The sequence below is a fragment of the Anopheles merus genome, chromosome 2R (genome assembly GCF_017562075.2).
Source record: "Anopheles merus strain MAF chromosome 2R, AmerM5.1, whole genome shotgun sequence".
In the NCBI taxonomy this organism is placed as follows: Eukaryota; Metazoa; Arthropoda; class Insecta; order Diptera; family Culicidae; genus Anopheles; species Anopheles merus.
In genome coordinates, this window is record NC_054082.1 from 18,666,736 (window position 1) to 18,685,725 (window position 18,990).

Sequence of the window (18,990 nt, forward strand, 5' to 3'; positions counted from 1 at the left end):
GTTACAGCAAAACAACCGATCGGGGCGCACGCGATTGACAACTTGCGTGTTGTTTTTACTTCGGAAAACGTCGGAATCGTTCACGGGTGACGCGGTTCATCAGCGCGGGTGCGTGTGTATCGATTGGTTCAAGGATACACGCAGTTCGGATGTCACACAGGGTGTCAAGGAACTCGGGGAAAACGGATGATTACTGATGTGTCACCCGAAAACCGATAAGCAATGGGTCCGCAGCAATCGATGCTCTCTTTTTATGCTTCACTTTATTGTATTGTATCATTTTACATTGTCCTATTCGTTTAACACACGTGTTTCGATTACCACTGCAGAAAGGTATGAACTATGTATATATATACGGGGTAGAGGAGGATGATTTGTGTGATCTTTCACTGCTGCTACGGGTTTCGCGGGAAGTAAATTCAATCATATATCAGTTTGCAATCAATTTGCCATGTTTGATTTGCCGTCCCCTCGCTATGCTTTCTTCCCTCCTCACTCGTCTCACACTTTTTGGCAACTTTCTCTGCTTTCTTCTGTGCCAAATGCTTGCGCATTTGGAAACGCTTCTTCCCGCTTCGCTTTTGTGCTGCTGTCCTTCACTTCGCACACTGATTACATATGATGTATGTATGAGATGAGGGGATGTGTGTGTGTGATAGTGGTGGTGTATGTGTGTGCAGGGTTGGTTTTTAAATGGTATAAAATTGATATATTCCACAAATTGTGTCCCTCTGTGCTTGCTGTTGCGCAAATCATCTCTTCCTTCCTCTTTCACGCTTACAGGGTGTGCGCATTTGTGTTCGTGTTTTCGTAAAATTTCGTCTGTCTCTGGCTTTCTGGTTTTGCTTGCTCCAAAGATTACCGATCCCGAAAATCCGCTTACGGAAGTGCCAAAACGTTCTCGAACAAACAGAAACGATCAAATTTCGATTGAATTCTACAACGTTGGTGAAGTAGTGTAAGTTAGCGTCGTGTCGTCGCAAGTATGTTAGGCTAATTTTATGCCACGAAATTTAGTTAAACCGTTTAAGTACTGCTAAACCTGTGTGTTTTTACGTTCGTTTTTTTTTTTGTCTCTCACAACATAGATTACGGAACGCTAGGAGAACGTTGGAATATCAATGCAAGAGAGAAGAGTATGAGCGACAAGTAAAGGGTCACAAACACTACTCTGTGAGATAAGATACCTTTTTTTGTTTGTTTGTTTGCTAATGCAGTATTATTTCGTTATGCTTAGATTAGGGGGAGCTAATTATTAAATATCGCAGAAAGTCGAATGTGTTAGTTTTCTTCCCGAGTTTATGGGGGGGGGGGGGCGTGACGGGCCGGCTATACTTCACTTTCCCCAGGCCGCAGTAGTAGTGAGAGAAAATGCAACAAACTGTGTCTCAACGTAAAGCCTGATAGCAGAGTACTGTCCCATATCATACCCAAGAACTTGGCCAACAAAATAAATTGCAGGCTACGACCTCGCTAAAGATGCTGCTTTACTTAACCGGGCTTAAGCTTGGCTACTGTTTTGTTGTTCGTTCATCGATGATTTGCTTCCTGTTATTGATTTCGTATGCTTCATTCTCCCTATGCACTTCCATGTTAATATGTTTCCTGTGTTTGGCACCCTTTTTACCTGTGTTCTGTCTCTCTGTGTTCATCACATCGCCCAGCCCCACCACTTAACTGTGTTGTTTAAGTAATTTCAATTCAATATTCTTCATTTCACACAATCGCATACTTATTTCAACTATAAACTACTATCACTAAACAGAGTGACACCCCCGCCGGTGTGAATGTCTTCTGCGTCGCGGGTGTGCCACTGTTGGAAAACTCTCAAAGATGAAATAGAAGATAAACAAAACAAAAAATACAAACTAACCCGTACCACATTTGCATCGACACATCGTGACAGGTTTTGCACTCGCGCCCTTACCACGTTTTGACGCGACATTCGGTTCAACACTGTTAAAGGAACGGTCTGTTTTTTTGGGTTTATTGCACGGAGGAAGGTTGCAGTGTGAAAGCAAAATAAAACCATTTGTTTTAATTCAATACAAGAATAAAGAAAGCGCAACATTAACTAATACATAATTATGTATATATGTATATAAGGAAAGTGTCGATAATGACACACTTTCTTACCACACGCAATATAAACGATAATAGGCATTGCTTGCTGCACAAGCGGACGTACGCACGGGCTGTTTGCACGAACTTGCACAGCTGTAAACGTAAACATACTGAACCGAACGTAAGTAAAGCTTAACACATGTACAAAAACTGTAACAGAAATACACACTCTCTATAGAACTTAAAACGTAAAACATTTTTTACATAAGCTTTTTTTTAGCTCTCCTTGCAGTTTCTTTCGTCTGTGGCATAGTGTGAGCTCGGATTTTAGAAACCAAAAAGCATAAAACTCTATCTCTCTCTCACACACAAACACAAGCGAACAGAAACAGTGATTGTTTTTAAGTAAGCAATAATAAATACACAACTAATTGCACGGATACAGTTTAGAACGTAATATAACACACAATACTGACAAGTTTGTGCTGCAGTCGGTAGTAAACGGAGTGGAAAAAAGGGGAAAATAAAAATTAATATGTAAATATAGAAACAAAATCTCATTGACATTCACAATGTCTGTAAACTAGAGCAGAGACTGTGTGTGTGTGGTTGAAAATGGAAATGTTCGTTCCAAAATTTGGATTAAAACATTGAGGGTTAACCAACGAAAAGTGAAGAATCGAAGCGAAAGTTCCTTTCGCCCACACCTATGGTGGGGTCCTCAAGCAAAATGACCCGAACACACGGTCTTAATCGTAACTTATCGTACTATTAGGACAATCGGCAATGTGTCACAGCACATGCACAAAACTAACCTGAACCTTCCTGCGTGCCCTTCTTCTACGCGCATGCTTCTCTTAGTGTCTCGATTAGCCTTTTGCGCTCAGTACATACTGGCTTTTAGACCTTTTCTAGCAGTCCTATACTCGTTCACCAGCCACAACACACTAATCATATACGTTTGACGCCTCACATTTGCATGAAAATTCTGCAACAGCTTAACAGTTCGTTTCAATCCTGCGGAAAGCAAACGCTCGTAAATGCATTATTGCATTCAGAGTCAATCATTGCTCGCCGCTCACCACACGCTGCTATTCGAACGGACTGATCCGTTGCTCACAGTCACGGTTGGTATGGTATGAAGCATACACGAATGTCGAAGGAGGTCGAGTTTACGAGGAACACCACACAAGCGCTTTCACGATGGCGAGCCAGAACTCGCCGGCTGTGGTCCAGGAATGTTCATTTTGGAGGAAAGCTGTATCTCGGCGAAGTCAATCTCGTTCGAATCGATCGATTGTATCGAGGTACTTTTGATCTTCCGCAGGTTCAACGTCGTTCCACGGCTTTTGATGGCAGTCAGCTGATGGCGGCAGTGGGACCAGTGCGTGCAAGGAAAGAAAATACATTAATTAGCTACATTTTCACACCATAGCGGACATAGAGAGAGGGAGAAGCTTAGAGGAGTTTTCAAACTGGGAATTAGTGCATGCAGAGCAATACTACCACTATCGTATACGAACACAATAAAACGAGCTAACTACGAAAAGGGAAAACACATAAAGAAATTAATGTTTTTGTATGGATGGATTTGATGCGGGATAGTAGTAGTAATTGTAGAAGTAGTAGGGTCCAGACGGAACACAATATCGTCCATGCACATCAAATGAAGCGGTTAGTAAACTTTGTATTATTAATGATGGTTAACCTTTTCCATATTCAAATGCTATCGAGCCGATTCCGATTCCAATTCCGTTTACCAACATCACCGTCAAACGAGCTGGATGCTTCTGCAAAAAATGGGCTTCCTCCAAGGATCGATTCAAAATGTAACACATAAAAACGTGTATTCACGAGATGGCGTGTATGGCGAGATATATTATGCAGGGTAGCGCCATCTGAGAGTTTAGCTTCCGATTTTCTTGCACTGCAATGATGTTAATGTGTGCGCGGGTCTCTTCATTTTTTGTTATCTCTAATCAACACAAACACGACTAACATCTACAGATGATGGGTTTATGATCGATGCAAGTATGCTCCGATGAGTATGTATGTTTTATAAGGACTACAATTGATGTCAAGTGTGTTTTGTTTTGCTTTTTCTTCTAAAATTTTACTTCTTCCGATTCATTTCGTGTGCTCTGCATTGTTTAATTGTCGAGTTCGCAGAGTGTACTTGTTTTCCGTTGTTTTCCTTGTTAAGGATCCATCCTTCCGTGGAACCGATTAGTTGTGTTAATAGTTATTACAGAGGGTTTTTTTTTCTTCTTGTAGAGTGTTAAAATCCGCATAATACTGACTTGTTAGCAGGGGTGCAGTCACGCACACCCTTCTTACGCTATCCATTTCCATGGTTCAGTCTCCGGACTGGTAATTGGGGTTGGAAACTACGCACGTACACAACCAACAACGGCCCACACAGTGTATTGTTTTTGGTTATTGTTTTCCCCCCAAACACCAAAACCGATGAAGACGAATTAGTGGTACACCACGCCCGGTGATGAGCAGTAGGCAGAAACGGTGAAACCCACAAAGACAGAATAGAAAAAAAGAACGCCAAAAAGAAAAGCATCTTTATACTTTCTGAATTATATGTACAAAAGGTGTATTAATTTAGCACAATTGCGGTGAGATTGTATTATGTGTGTATGTGAGAGTGTTCCACCGTGCCCGTGTAAGTGAGTGTTAATGACACCGAGAAGCTGTTCGCGTTAGAGCTTGAGGAAAGTTGAAATTACGGTTACACTTGCGATGGACACAAACTCTAGCGCGTTCTGTATCCAATTTCAACTGTGTTAAAATGTGTGTTTCAAACGTGCGCCAATAGCAACAAAGCATGGCGGCTGTGTATTTACATCAGAGTTCAACCTTCAACCACCTCCAACTCAGCCCAACGTATCTTACCTCCGCTTTCAGCTCGGCGACCTTATCCTGCAGATCTCGGACGCGGTCCGATTCGTCCAGATTAGAGCGCAGCTCACCCTCGGCAAGCATTTCCGAGTTCTGAAAGGAGAAAACGGCGTTAGTCTACATTACTGATCACTAGGATCTACCGCAAAGCCGAATGGTAATCACACCTTTGTTTCCAGTCTTGAAATTTCCTGCTTCAACTCCGCCACCGTTTGGCTCTGCTCGGTAAACTTAATCTTCACATTCATCAGCTCGTCCTTCATGCGAGATTCAAGATCGGAGTAACGGTGCTGCTGCTCCCGCGCCTTGTTGGCGAGCTCCCGCTCCCGGACCAGTGCCTCCTCGAGCTCCTCCTTCACCTTCTTGCTCTCCTCGTCCTGTCGCCGCAGCTGGTTGGTCGACACCTGCACCTGCGTCTCCAGCTCCATCACCTTCAGCCGCAGCTCCTTCAGCTCGGTCAGCGTTTCCATCTCCCGTATCCGGGTGGTCATGAGTTCCTCCTCCAGCTTTTGCAGATCCTGCGACCGGCCCGACTCCCAGAAGAGCAGCTTCTTCGCGCCGGAATCCTGGCTCTGGGCCGGATCGTTGCGCTGCTCGGAAAGCTGCCGTTGCCACTGGGTGCTCAGCTCCTGGACGCGCTGCTTGAGATCCTTGAGCGAGAGGCTGGCTTCCGCTTCGCGCAGCTTGCTTGCAATCAGCTCGTCCTGCAGGTGAGCCACCGAGTTGTCCGTGGTCGTTTCGCGCAAACGCTTTTTGTCCTTCGAAAGGGGAAAAACAGTTCAATCATTAGTATTACCGTCATGGTTGCATAGATTCATAGAAATACTGGCAATCGACGCCTTACCTCTTCCAGCTCTTGGATCTTGGTCTTTAGGTTACGGATCACATCTTCACTCTCGGCCAGTCCCTGTCGCACCTTGACCAGCTCTTCCAGCAGGCATGAAACCATTTCGTCCCGTTGCTTCAGTGCTTCCTCCTTCATAATCAGCTCATCGAACGAGTTCTGTCGGGAATTGTTCTTGGTGGAGGAAAAACAACATAAGGTTAGACAACATTGACCGACCGACGAAAGGTTTTGGGCGCTCAAATCATGCATTAAATAGCGACAGTATATTTTACAAATGAAAGTATGATAGGGCTATATGGTAAAAAATAAACAAGTTACTTGAAGCTTTTTTTGTTGCGAAAATCTTGAAAATCGTTCAATGCTGCAGTGGATTTTCGTAAAAAAAAACATCCCAATCTAGTAAAACTCATGCACGCGTAACACATTAAAAAGCAAAAACGAATCAAATTGTCCAAAATCTTTTCGTGTGGAGTACCTATGAACATAATAATTCAATTTAAAAAAACTCAATTGCTTTCGTATACAACTAAAGATGCGCAAATGAAAGTGTGTCTACGATTCAACTCAACTGTGTCCATATACTTTGAACATCACAAAGAAAACAAAAGACCAAACATGTCATAGGATGTAAGATGAATGCCATTCAATTACAGATTCGCGGATACAACTTTTATTGCATATTTAAAAAGGTTGGTAAACAAAAGCGTATCACTACTGCATGCCTCTAAACATTACGCTGATCGGTGCAGCAATAAAAGGTTAAAATATGATCAAATGATATCTGTTATGTACGGAAACCAAAATGAAGGTCAAAAGGATATTTCAAATGGATGAATGTTTCGTGTTCTAGAAATTTTAAAATGAAAACATTCCAAATTATTATCATTGTATTTCACATTCCAAAACAAGAACAGCGTCATTTTTCGTTCGTTGGGTTGCGTGCTGCTCATTGCAAAACTTACGGATTCGAGCGAATTGTCCGGATTCTGTTGTCGGCAAGAGTTGGCAACAACGCAGTTGAAAAGAAATGATTGTGATATACCATTAGATGTAGAAGGGCAGAAGTTGTAAAATCAGACAATTTTTTCCCCACATCCTTACTTCCTACTTCTCGCGTCAACACGTGACAGATACGGTCTCTACTTACATTTTCCTGCAACCGCAAGCTAAGCGCCCGAACCTCCTCATTCGCATTTTCCAGCTGGTGCGAAACTTCCAGATGTGCTCGCCTGAGTGCCAACAGCTCGGACTGAATCGCATAGCTCGTCTCTTCTTCCTCAGCGCGTGACACCTGTCCGCGAACGAGCCGATCGGCCAGCTCCGCACTTTCAGCCTCGAGTAGTTCGTTGCGTTTCTTCAGTAAACGGTTTTCACTCCGCAGTCGCTGGAAAATTGAAACAATCAAACATAAAGTTAGACTCGACTGCATTACGGAACCGGTACGGGTACATTTAGCTACTAACCCTCAGCTCCACCATCTCTTCCTGCTCCTTCTTGCGCAGGTCGGCATATTCCTTCTCCATCTTTTTCATCCTTTTCGTATTGATCTTCACCTGGAAGGCCAGATTAAACAGTCCGTCCGCATCATTTTCCACCTTTTGCGGAAGCTCCTTCTGGAAGTACTGCATAAAGGAAATGAAAAAAATCAATTTTTAAAATGCGGATTCAAGCGTGCGCGCACGCTCCTGTGTGTATGTTTCAATGATGCTTCATTTTCATTACCTTAAGCATTGCCTCCATATCTAACGAGAGCAGCGTATCCTTGCCGATGGTAAGAAGTGCAATGGCGACCTTGAATATAAACTCCATCCCCTCCGACAGGAACACGTCCATGATGCGGCAGCTGAGCGTGAGATTTAGCGCGGTGGTGTACAGGGTCAGGAACCAGCTCGACGCGTACATGGACGTTTGGAAGCTTTGCGATTGGAAGTGCAGGTGCAGCTCCGGTATCTGCTCCTGCACAATGTTCTCCAGCTGGTACATGCACAGGCCGAGCTCCGCCATCGAGGGTTTGAACATGTCGCGCATACGATACTGCTGCATAATTTGCACCAACACGGCAAACGCTTCCTCTTCCGGCATCTGTGTGTGTGTGTGTGTGTGTGTTTATTGAGAATGGAATCAATAAAAAAGGAACTGGAAATTTGCTGCCCGAGAGAGCTTACCTGCATCAGCAGCAGCCCAACGATGAAACCGGACCCCTGACAGTAGCCAACCTCCCGGTCGTGCAGCGAGTACGCCTTCATCACGTTGAACAGTGCCTCCTGGCCGAGCCCGTCCTTCTCCTTGAAGAAGTCATGCTCCGGGTAGGTGCGGGCAATGTCGCGCCGGATCACCTTCTCGCACGCACTGGTCGCCTTGATGTACTCGGCGTACTGCTTCTTGTCTGCGTCAGACGCACCGCACAGCAGCTGCCAGACAATCGCCCGAAAGTGGTGCGGTATGCCCTTGCGCACCAGCTCCTTCACCGTCGGGCCCTTGCGCTTCTGGCTCGCCTCCCAGTCGGTGACGATGCTGGCCCAGGTCGACCACACATCCTCCTCCCCGACCGAGGAGGCGCCCGAGTTAAGGCTTATCTGGCTCGTGTCGGAGCTTTTGCGGCTGTGGGCCGAGCTCTGGAGCGAGTTCAGACTCTTCGAGTCGCTCTCGATCAGCTTGTTGGCGGCCTCCAGTTTGGCTAGTAGGGATAGTTCAGAGCTTGGTAGAGTTTCGGTCATGTCCGGGTTCCTTAGACTACTGCTGTCCGTTTCCGACACCGTGAGGGTCATACTAGCGGTGGGCGGCGGGAGGAAAATGAAGGAATGGCGGCAGGTGGGACACAACACGCGACAGGATGGATGATGGTGATGATGGTTTGGTGATGTGAAGGACGAAGGTCGAGTTTTCGGGGCGTTCTTGTTCTTGTTCTTCCGCTGCCGGACGCTCAGTGTACGTGGATGATCACGGTACTTTGGGTGCGTTTCACCGTTCCCGTGTGCAAAGAACTGTGCAAACCACACTTCATACGCGCGCGCTCCTTACACTAGTGCATCGTTTGACTTGTTGCAAGGGTTTTTTTTAGCTTTCCGTTCTATTTTAAACACCGACCGGGCTCCCAGGACATTCAATATCAATATGAGTGCTTTCGAAGCACACCTGCTGGTCCTGCCGTACAGAGCGTGTGTCACAGGAGCAAGATCACGTGACGGAAGAAGTCAGTCACAAGCAAGCAATCAGCAGTATGCGCGCTACTATCTGCCTAAGTGTAGCCTTCCCAACTACTTCTGCCTGTTTCAATCTGCCCACGTGAGTAGTAAAGCTTCCGCTGCACTAATGACGCACATTCACAGATCTCAAACGCTGACTCTTTCAACTAACCCTACCAATCGTCTAAGAGTGCACACAGACGAACCTAACCGATAAAAGTAATCTCCCTGTGCTTTACTTCTTGTCTCGTGTGCGTATCACTTGAGGAGTTGGGAGTAGTGCAGATGTTGCAGGATTAGATAAATAAATCTCTTGTTGTGCTTACAGTTTTGCGTAAAAATTAGCGCTTCACAAAAAATCACAGAAAATACTGTTAAATACTTTATCTTTTCTTTTTAAATAATAATAGCACCACCGTCCACTTGTGCTTCACGTGTTGCAGCCCGCGAACTGAACCAGTCTCTAGAACGGACCCGAATTAGGAAGGAAATAAAAGCATAAACCTTGCTACTTCTTCAAAAGCATAAACCGTTCCAACAACCAGGACGCGTGTATAAGAATGATGTATAAATAAAGCGTAAATGTGTGTGTGTGATGTGTCTAAAAATCTACGCAAAACAAAACAACAAGCTAATCAACTAAAACCAAACAAACAAACAAAATAAGCAAACAACTAATAACAAACAAGGGCACGGAAACTAATAACAGATACACGTGAAGGGTGTAAACAAAACCAAACACAAAGCGTAACAACAGCCACCGGGACTACCAGAAATTTATGTTTAATACTTCTTTTCAAAAGCAAATACCGACGGGGACGCGTTTAGGCGTGGCGAGTATATTGTGCTGTACCGTATTACTAGGCAGGGGCAAACCTTCTACCCACGGGCACTGCCACAGGGACAGGGAAAGCTCTCTAAGTAGGAAAGCTACACCAAACAGAAAGCTGCTTGTGGCAGAAAGTTTTGCGTTGCTTTGGACTGAACTACGGGGAAGCGACGATTATACGGAGGGATGTAGCATTTGCTTTCCGCTTAGCGTTCGTTTTTACGAAATTTGGCATCAAAGGTGTACACACACTAATTTCAGGCTCTGCTTGCTCTTTCGAATATCTGGGCGCCGGTCGTTCGTTGGGTGTCGTTGCGGTTGATGGTGGTGATCGTTGGGATGTGGTGGTTGGGCGTTTCAGGTGACGATGTGTTTGACGATTGTGTTTTCTTCGGGTTATGATGGTGACGACGTGTGCGCCTTGTCGATTGTATTATAGGGTTTCAATCGCTCCCGCTGGTGGGCTCTCTATCCTGTCGCGAAGTGTCCGATGGTGGTGTTTCGGTGCTATTTGTTTGAGTAGAGATGACAAGTACACTTTGGCGTCTTTGTGAAGCTTACTCGTATCGGTTGGCGTCAGATGGAGCGTTTCCTTCTTCGCAATCGAAAGCCTTTTTAGTTGCTGTTGCTGTCTGGCAATCAGCTTCCTACAAATAGAAAATGAGAGGAAAAAAGATTATTAGCTTCAATGTCCTGCTGATTAGCCATATAAAAGCAAGTTTTATCCCATTTCCCCACTCGCTATGTGAATTGAATAGTACAAAAAGGTTCGCTTTTAACTCGCAATAGTGTACGAGAACATTGCCTTCCCTTGTACCGGCGCTTGTCCTTTGCAGTTATAATCCCACTCCCACTCCACTACACTTCAATGCCAACCGAAGCAAGCAGAAGCAGATGAACCGTGTACAATTAGACCACGATTGTTTCTACGTTGGCGAATGCAGTAAGTGTGCCTTTTTTTTTGTTACACGAACTGAAACAATCCCATTATCCTTGTTCTATTGACCGACCGGTCGGTCTGCTGGAAGCGCAAATAGAAGCGCAGAACAGATGGTTAGCGTAGTGGCCAGAGAGCAGCACCAGGCAAAACAGAAAGCTCCTTCATTGTGTCCCGGCTGGCTGCTGCTGCTTGTTTCATTTCCCTGCCACATAGACGAGAGAACTCAAAATGCAAACACACAATATTGAAAAGCTTGCTTTCATCTCACGATCGATTACAACGTACATGCAGGAGATGTATCTCACAACCACCACTGCAATGATGATGATGATGATGAGTTGGGCGCCTTCGTGTGGCATCCCTGGGGGAGGGCCAACAGTTTCCGCCGTACTCCCATTTGCATAGCTTTCGATTCACACTAGGAAGGAAAGCGTGCACGCTCAACATCTCCACAAAGCTGGTTATAGATGGTGTAAAGCAATGGTGTGTGTGTGTGTGTGTGTCTTTTTGCTCATTTTCGCACCCATATGTTTGTGCCGGTAGGAGGAAGCGGGAGAATGTGATAAGTGCAATGAAAAACCGGAAACAGACACAACACGACCCCGACGCGAACGGCCAAAGCCTGGCTTCGAAGGGAGCAAACTCTCTCACCATCTTCAACGGTTTCCTTTCCTCGAGGCCGTCCATCTTCTCTCATCTGCCGACCATTCTCACTTGCCAACCCCCCCCCCCCCCCCCCCCCCCCCCCAAACAGACCGTAATTGCTTTATGATCCATCTTGCATGCGATTGAAAAGTTCCTGGAATAGAACAATTTCAACGTAGAGTGTAGAGTGCATTAAACTCCATTTTCTCTGGAGAGTGATAACACCACTGAAAATATCATCAAGGTCTATTGGGCTTATTTTTTTCAATTTTTCAGCACTACCTTATCAACCGTTCCCGATCTCCTAATACCTAGTTACCACTAGCACTGCACTTCATATATCAATGTGCGATTTAGCTGTGCATATCAAGTGCATTTTCTACCATGCAACGCGAAGTGGACGGTTTTGCAATGCGAGCACACATAGAAAAACCGCACAAATAGCCAACACATTGAGCGCGCGAGATGAAAGCAGCCATGGCGCCGCCAAAAGACGACAACCCCCCTCCTCCAGGGGGTGGGTGAGCCCCGTTGCCGTCGGCTAGAGGCGGAATGCAGCATTGCATTGTATAATTAAAGTGAAAACACTACTGCACTTTAGAAAAGAGGCTGGCGGGCACTACTCTATCCATCCCCCATCCCTCTGGCCGTGCTTATCCCCCCTTTTGGCGATGTTTTCTCATCTGTGTGTCTTTGCGTTTTGTACGCTTTTCTTCTTTCTTCTTTCTCCGCTTGACAATATGATTCATCGTCGCGGTAAGCTCGCGGGATCCCGCGATCGGTAGCGGGATTGTGCAACAGTTTGTTCATTGACGGCTTACACATGAGCGTTGGGTGGACCTAATTGGAGCAGCAGAAGCAGACCCACCACCATCACACATTCGGCCAGTCGGGTTGGCGTCTGCTGGCGGCACACGAACGTGTAAGCGCGTCTGCTTTGCTGAACGCATTTGTTCATTTGTTTTCTTGCCACATATTCGATTCACTTAGTGTCAAAATAGCGTATTTTAAAGGCAAATATTACAAGCTAATTGCAATGAAAGATCTTCTAACTTCTAGTCGTAGCATTGCCGGGAAGGGAAAGCGAGCAGGCATACCACGGTTTCTTGTGTTTACCTAACCATAAACGCAAAAAGCATTCCCCTGAACGGTCACTTCATTTACCGTGTTGTGAAACGGTTACGCGTCAAGCATCCGCCGCCGCTCCGTATTGTTGTTGTGGTTTTTTTTTTTTTTTTTTTTTTGTTAACCCCAACACTAATGCAAATATTCACAAACACAGTAGGCACGAACAAGTGCCGCAGTTCGCAGTTTTGTGCGATAATCTGCGCCCGGCGGGTAGCAGCCAGCAACCGGAAGTACACCGTGTATCATCACCGCAAGAACCGTCACAGGGGGCGGCGGGCCCTGTGTCGTTGTGGTTGTTGTGCTGCTGTTGGTCATTTTCACATTTTTCCACTACGAAAACAACACTGTACATATTTTACTGTGCTTTGTTGTTGCAGCTTTTTTTCCACACTCACTCTCCTTCTCTCTCGCTCTCTTTAAATAAAGCAGAAAAAAGTGCATTATCTCCACAGCCCAACGGAACCTCTCTCTCTGCGTACGAGGGCGGATTTTTCAATTAGCGTTTATTTAAAGCGTACCTACCTATTCGCTGCTGGCCAAGCGATTTTCTACGCACGTGTTCTAGTTTTTTTGTGTGTGTTAACTGTATTCGCTAGTTTCTCGGGACACCATACCCATCTCGAGCGGCCTTTTTAGCATGATCTGCGTAAAACAAGTACGCACCGTTAGCAGAGGAATGGAGTGAACTTGCCCGCACGCGGGATTTTGAGCTAAATGAGTTCATAGCTAACATCCAGCTAAAGGAGGTTTGCATGCTGTCTTGTATTGTTTTAACAAAAATATATGCCAAAAATCCCCCAAAAAATAAATAACAAACGAAACTAAAGATTCAATAATTGTTATGATTAAATGTATGTGCAAATTGTCAGAGCAATTTCTCATCTCATTCGCTTGATTGACCCATTAGCAAACCTTCCAGTGGTATTTTAACGGCAAAAACATTCCAACGAGAAACGCTATGAATTCTTTCCACCAAGAACATCACCGCCGCTCAACGTGTCTAATACGGTACCGGAAACAGTGCGTCACCGTCGTGTAATGGCTTAACTAACACTAAGCTTCTAGTCCCATACCTTCATGGCGGTGTGTGCGCACACCGGTCACGACCGCACGGTTGGTGGTGGTCAACTCGATGGATTAATTAACGCCAATTACCTCGTGGAGCTCTACCGTCACCTCTCTCGATTACGGAATGGGTAAAGTCGCAAAAAAAAAGGTTTCGTGACAGTACTGTAGGCCCCACATTGCAAATGATGGGGCAAGAGCGGGCTAGCAGGAGGTAATAAGCCACACCACCCGGCTGACAATTCTTTCGCGCAGCAGCTCCTGTTCACCTGGCGCACACCGAGCTATATTGCTGCTGGTTGCGCGAAGATGCGCCAGCGAAGCAAAAATACGCCGCAAGCACAAAGGTGGTTATAGAAGCGAGATGCACCATCATCCCGCCGCCCCGCCTGCTGTGTCGTCGGTCTTTTCTTACTGTGTTGCATATTATTTCTCCTTTTCTTCATATCACATTCTATCCTCTCCCCCATTGTGATGCTTACTCATGCGTTGGGATTTATGTGGTTTCGTTTTATTAGGTACGTTTTTTTCTCTCTCTCTCCTTTCGCTGACGTGTCTGTGTTTGTGCGTCTAATTGCTACGCGCTAGCATCATCAACAGTGGTAGCCGTGGTAGCCATGGTAGTAGTAGTAGTAGTAGTGTTAGTAGGTTCGTTTCGCTACATTTTCCGCCGTAACGCATTCGCCAAATAAAATGGAAAAAAATGAGTCCAGCCACGTGGTGGAAAAAGAGTCGTGGCGCAAGATGCTTACAAAGATGCCTCCTCTTGGCCATGATGATCATGATGAGGATGATGACGATGGAACTATTTGGTAACGCTACTACTGGGGCACGCGCGCGCAATTGCCCGCCAGATACGGTGGACGATCAAAAGTAGAGTGAAGCGCAACACAACACACATTGTAGCAGTAAAATGTTTAACCTATTACTCCACCGCACCAAAGCGCTGTGATGTGCAAGGATGATGATGATTTTGATGATGATGATGATGATGGTGGTGGTAAAATGGTAATAGAAAACACAAAAACTGCGAGATAGTAAATAAAGATACGATAAACGGTTGGTAGTCTCAGTGATTCCTCAACTGGTCCCTTTCGCTCACCGGTGGAATTTTGGGCAATTTTTAAACAAGTTTTGGGCATAGCTAGCAGTTAGTGGCTGATGGACCGGCGTGACATGACTAACGTCTTACATTATGCGAGTTTATTTGGATTAAAAATTGGACTATGATTTTACTGTGATGACGTAGGAACAAACGAACATAGTTCGTCGTCTCTCGGCTTCAGTTCGTATAGGCTCTAAAACCTCACACATTTCAATCCCTGAACAGTGTCTCGTTCCTCTTCTAAATCAAGATTGCAACTTTGAAACCACAACCAAACCACTTTCGGTAGGCATTTTCCCTATTCTTTCATTAATGAGGCAAAACGTTATAATTTAAAGTAAAAAGACTAACGGTACAGTGAAAAGAAAGTCCAAAAAACGACTCTTCAAAATACTAGTGTTGCCTGATGAAGCAAACGTGCTATACTGCTAGTGGCGACATCTGACGTCAAAACGAACTAAGAGCTTATTGTTACTCTTAGCAGTGTTTTAAGCACACTTTCAGTACATGCCTAAGAAATTAATGTTGTCCACCTTTTAAGCTAGAGTACCGAAATTTCGGCTTCAGAGAATAGAGAGGTTAGAGTTGGCCATTCAAGTTTAAATAAGCATTCATACCAATAATGCCTAACAATTTTGCTGTGGGTTTGGAAAAGCTTTACACATCTACTGACTGTCGTAAAAAGCTTCCTTCTTCTTCTTCTTCTTTGGCTCAACAACCGATGCCGGTTAAGGCCTGCCAACACACTTGTGGGGTTGGCTTTCAGTGACTTATTGATTTCCCCCCATAGCAGGATAGTCAGTCCTACGTATGGCGGCACGGTCTATTTGGGGCTTGAACCCATGACGGGCATGTTGTTAAGTCGTACGAGTTGACGACTGTACCATGAGACCGGCAAAAAGCTTCCTACACAGAACAAAACAAACAAACACAGAATGATGATGCAGGATGATTTGAACAGCAACACCACCCTCTGACATTTAGGACAGTCTCCCCACCGCCAGCTCAAGTCCAGTTCCCATCCTTCGGAAGTTGCTGTAAAATACCCCTATCACACGATGACATAACTGACCCGCTGAGCTCCCCCGGTGATAGTGACGATAGTGAAAGGATATTGGAAAAAAAATGCCACACCTATCCCCTAGACGGCCCAAACAACGGTGCCCCGTTGACGTCGATGGTCCCCAAAACTAAAGTAGTTCCACGCTGCATGAGATCACAGCGGCGATGACTGCTGCTACTTCTACTGCTGCTGCTGTTTGCTGCGTTGTCCCCGGACTACTATCCCTACCACCTACCCCATCCCCATGGGAGGACGGATCACCGTATCGTTTCCACCGGTTAATTTGCATTATCCAACCAGCTTCGTAGCCAAATGCCATCATTCCACCGTCACCCTACGATCCTTCTGTTTTTTGCAGGGAGTTGCTCCCAGTTGGGTGTGCAAATTTATCATCATCTCGAATGACACTTGTTTGCCCTGCACACACACACACACACAGCAGTGGTGACAGTGGATACAACGGTTATCGAGAAAGAAATTTCTCCACCAGAGACACACAGACACACACAACCAACCATTCCTCACTGGGGTGCGAATGAAAGAGAAGACGGCGGAAACGTTTTTGCGAACGATCACCCAGTACTCCAGGTACGACTGTGGCGGCTCTTGCCGGCTCGGAGCCGTCGATTAAAAACGGGGCGTGAAAGTAAGATAAATAAATTAGGGTTAAAATTGATGGAAAGTGAATTTGATCGTCGCTCCGGCTTGGGCTGCCGCCAATCTGTCTGCCAGTGGATGAAAGTTTCTACGCAGAAAATTGTCGCTTGGGAAACTTGGGGAAGGGAAAGCTGGCTGGAAATTAGATAGCGAAGGTGACACACGGGTGGGAGACGATGGCAGGTGGTGGTGGCGTTTATGCAGCTGAGAATGTGTTAAATTTTCGCTAATTGTTTGCCTTTCCATCGCCTGTTTCAATATACAGGGGGTCACAAATGGGTTTTTTTTAATAGATTAACGGTTTGGCAATATTCAGTATGCCGACTTACAGGATTTTCCTGGGGTTTTCATAGTTGTGCGACACAGTCGGAAGTGAATGTTGGATTCATATGTTGGAAATTGAGCTCTATGGAACCCTTTTTGGACAGACTCCTTGTAAATTCCTATTGGATTTGCCCAATTTCTATAACATTAAGTTATTTTAATATAGGAAATTTCCATTTATTTCACTTCCCAAAAGAAATAGTCAATTTAGTGCCTCACAGCTATGAGAACTCCTGAAAAACCCTGTAATACAGGCTCTTACGGGAAGTTCCATGGCAAATTAGGACAATTATAAGTGTCTCTTTGATGAAGGAAGCGTAAATCTGCAAAATCAGATACTATTGCAAACCGGTACATATAAAATTAGCCCTATTGACTGTAACAATCAGTAATGTAACACATACAAATACAGATCTGAAACGATCAATGGGATTATGAACATCGTGTTCTAGATTGAGTAGGTAATTCCGTGCCAAATGTCGTACAAGATCACATACCCATTCTGCATTGAAAGGCCCTTAAAAATTGCATTTCAAACCGACAATTTGAAAATAATCACGTAGCATTTCCCACCTTTCTTTTTTTACACATCTAACCACTGTCACTTACGTACGTGTTGTTCCGATGAGCTTCAAAGGGCCTATGAGGATGCGTTATCATCGCCCTTCCAACGCACCGCAGGTGCCAGGACTGGGGCAGAACCGGCCGGTTGTTTAGTTCTAGTTGCGTGTGTACGTGGCCAGTAGGGAAATGGTGAAAATAGAACCTTACCCAAAAGCAACACAACTCGTTGAGCAAAGGCAGGGCTAACCTTTCCCCACACACACACACACACACACACATGCGCTGGAACGTGCTTAGGAGCAGGATTGTCAATTAACATTTACAAAATAATAAAGATATTTGAATGAGTCTGAAGAGCTTGCATATGCGCCACATTTGATTGCAATATTTTAAAAAATTCGTTTTGCACTGATTCCTTCACTGCTTCTAACCAAACAGTTCTAGCTACAGCGTAGTTCCTTCTGGGTGGGTTCAGGGTAAAAGCAACAGCAAAAAAACACTCCATTACCACCCATTTCAAGCTTCAACAATCCGTATCGAATGGACTACGAAAGGGGTAAAAAGCGGGGGGCAAAAGCGTGTATGAGCCACATAATAAAAACGCACAGAATAAGGGCGAAAAAACAGGTGCGTTCTTGTACCTTCCCCGAGCCTGTTCTACACCCCCATCATTCCTGCAAAACATACACAGAAACAAGGGGTAGTAATAATAAAGCACAGTGTGAAGGCCACGGCCCAAACGGTCGGTGCTCGCGAGCCCGGGCGCATCCTAAGGCCGCCCCCCCCCCCCCCCACGACCAGAGGGTGGTGGTCCAAAGGGGGGGCTGCTGTCTGCACCGCGGTCGGAACGTGCCCGGTGGTAAGGTTTGGAAATATTTATGACACGCTCCAACAAATCCACCCCACTGCGGCCGGCCAAAGCACTGGCCAAACGGGCTTCCTCTTGCCCCTTTCCTTCACTCACTCTCTATCCCTTTTGTAGAGAGCAGGCCCAACGATTGGCAAGGGGTTTGGTAGAAAACAAACTAGAAAACGAACAGCAACCACACCACTACCACACTAATGTATAGAACATAGTCATACAGTATTCTGCTGTCGGTGGGGCCAGCATTGCAATACAAATCACCCCGTCGGACACGGCACGCCACCGGTGTGTCTGCATGTTCGCTCTGTGGCGCACGACTGTGGAGGGGAGAGCAGCTTTGATGATGCGAAAAATTCCGACAGCCAGTGACAACATTACCTTGGTCACGCGAAAATGTGTGGCATCAATTTCACTTAGCGATTGGGAAAACAACAACTAAGCACAGAGGCTTAACCTGCTCAACTTTGCAAAAGGATTAGTTAGTTGTACACTAACAATGCAATAAGCAATGGCTTCAGAAGTGTTGAAAAGAGAGTTTACTTTGGTGTTGGTAAGTTGAGATTTCAAAAGCATAGCTTTACTACACTATCGATCAAACAGACACTGTGCACTGATTGTACAATACTTTACATTCTTGCCAAGCAAAAGAATAGGGTACCAACGCTTGTATTAATCGAAATCAGAAGCTTCTCCCCAACCGGGGGAGTTATTTTCGGGCGCAAAGCATAAAATCGATCGACACGGCACAGCATAAAACATGCTGCCCACAACGGACAAATATTTCGGTCACCAACACTCC

General features: G+C 45.4%; 1 protein-coding gene across 5 annotated transcripts in view; it reads right to left on the reverse strand.

Annotated features, from left to right (window-relative positions):
* Window positions 1-244: 244 nt before the first annotated feature.
* Window positions 245-18,990, reverse strand: part of LOC121603405 (ecotropic viral integration site 5 ortholog) — a 31,206-nt gene continuing 12,460 nt past the window's right edge. The window contains exons 3-12 of one of the 5 annotated variants that reach the window (XR_006006677.1): window positions 7,987-10,482; window positions 7,544-7,903; window positions 7,285-7,443; window positions 6,969-7,205; window positions 6,784-6,807; window positions 5,819-5,992; window positions 5,142-5,732; window positions 4,969-5,067; window positions 3,773-4,451; window positions 3,336-3,427 (exon numbers count right to left, since the gene is read on the reverse strand). Coding sequence is in view for 3 of the 5 variants with exons in the window: in XM_041932055.1 (XP_041787989.1) it covers window positions 3,263-3,427; window positions 4,969-5,067; window positions 5,142-5,732; window positions 5,819-5,992; window positions 6,784-6,807; window positions 6,969-7,205; window positions 7,285-7,443; window positions 7,544-7,903; window positions 7,987-8,589 (2,412 nt within the window). In the remaining 2 variants the exon portion in view is untranslated. Of the gene's footprint in view, window positions 3,428-3,772; window positions 4,452-4,968; window positions 5,068-5,141; window positions 5,733-5,818; window positions 5,993-6,783; window positions 6,808-6,968; window positions 7,206-7,284; window positions 7,444-7,543; window positions 7,904-7,986; window positions 10,483-18,990 lie in introns of all 5 variants that reach the window. The other 4 variants (XM_041932057.1, XM_041932055.1, XR_006006678.1 and 1 more) reach the window with 4 other exon arrangements.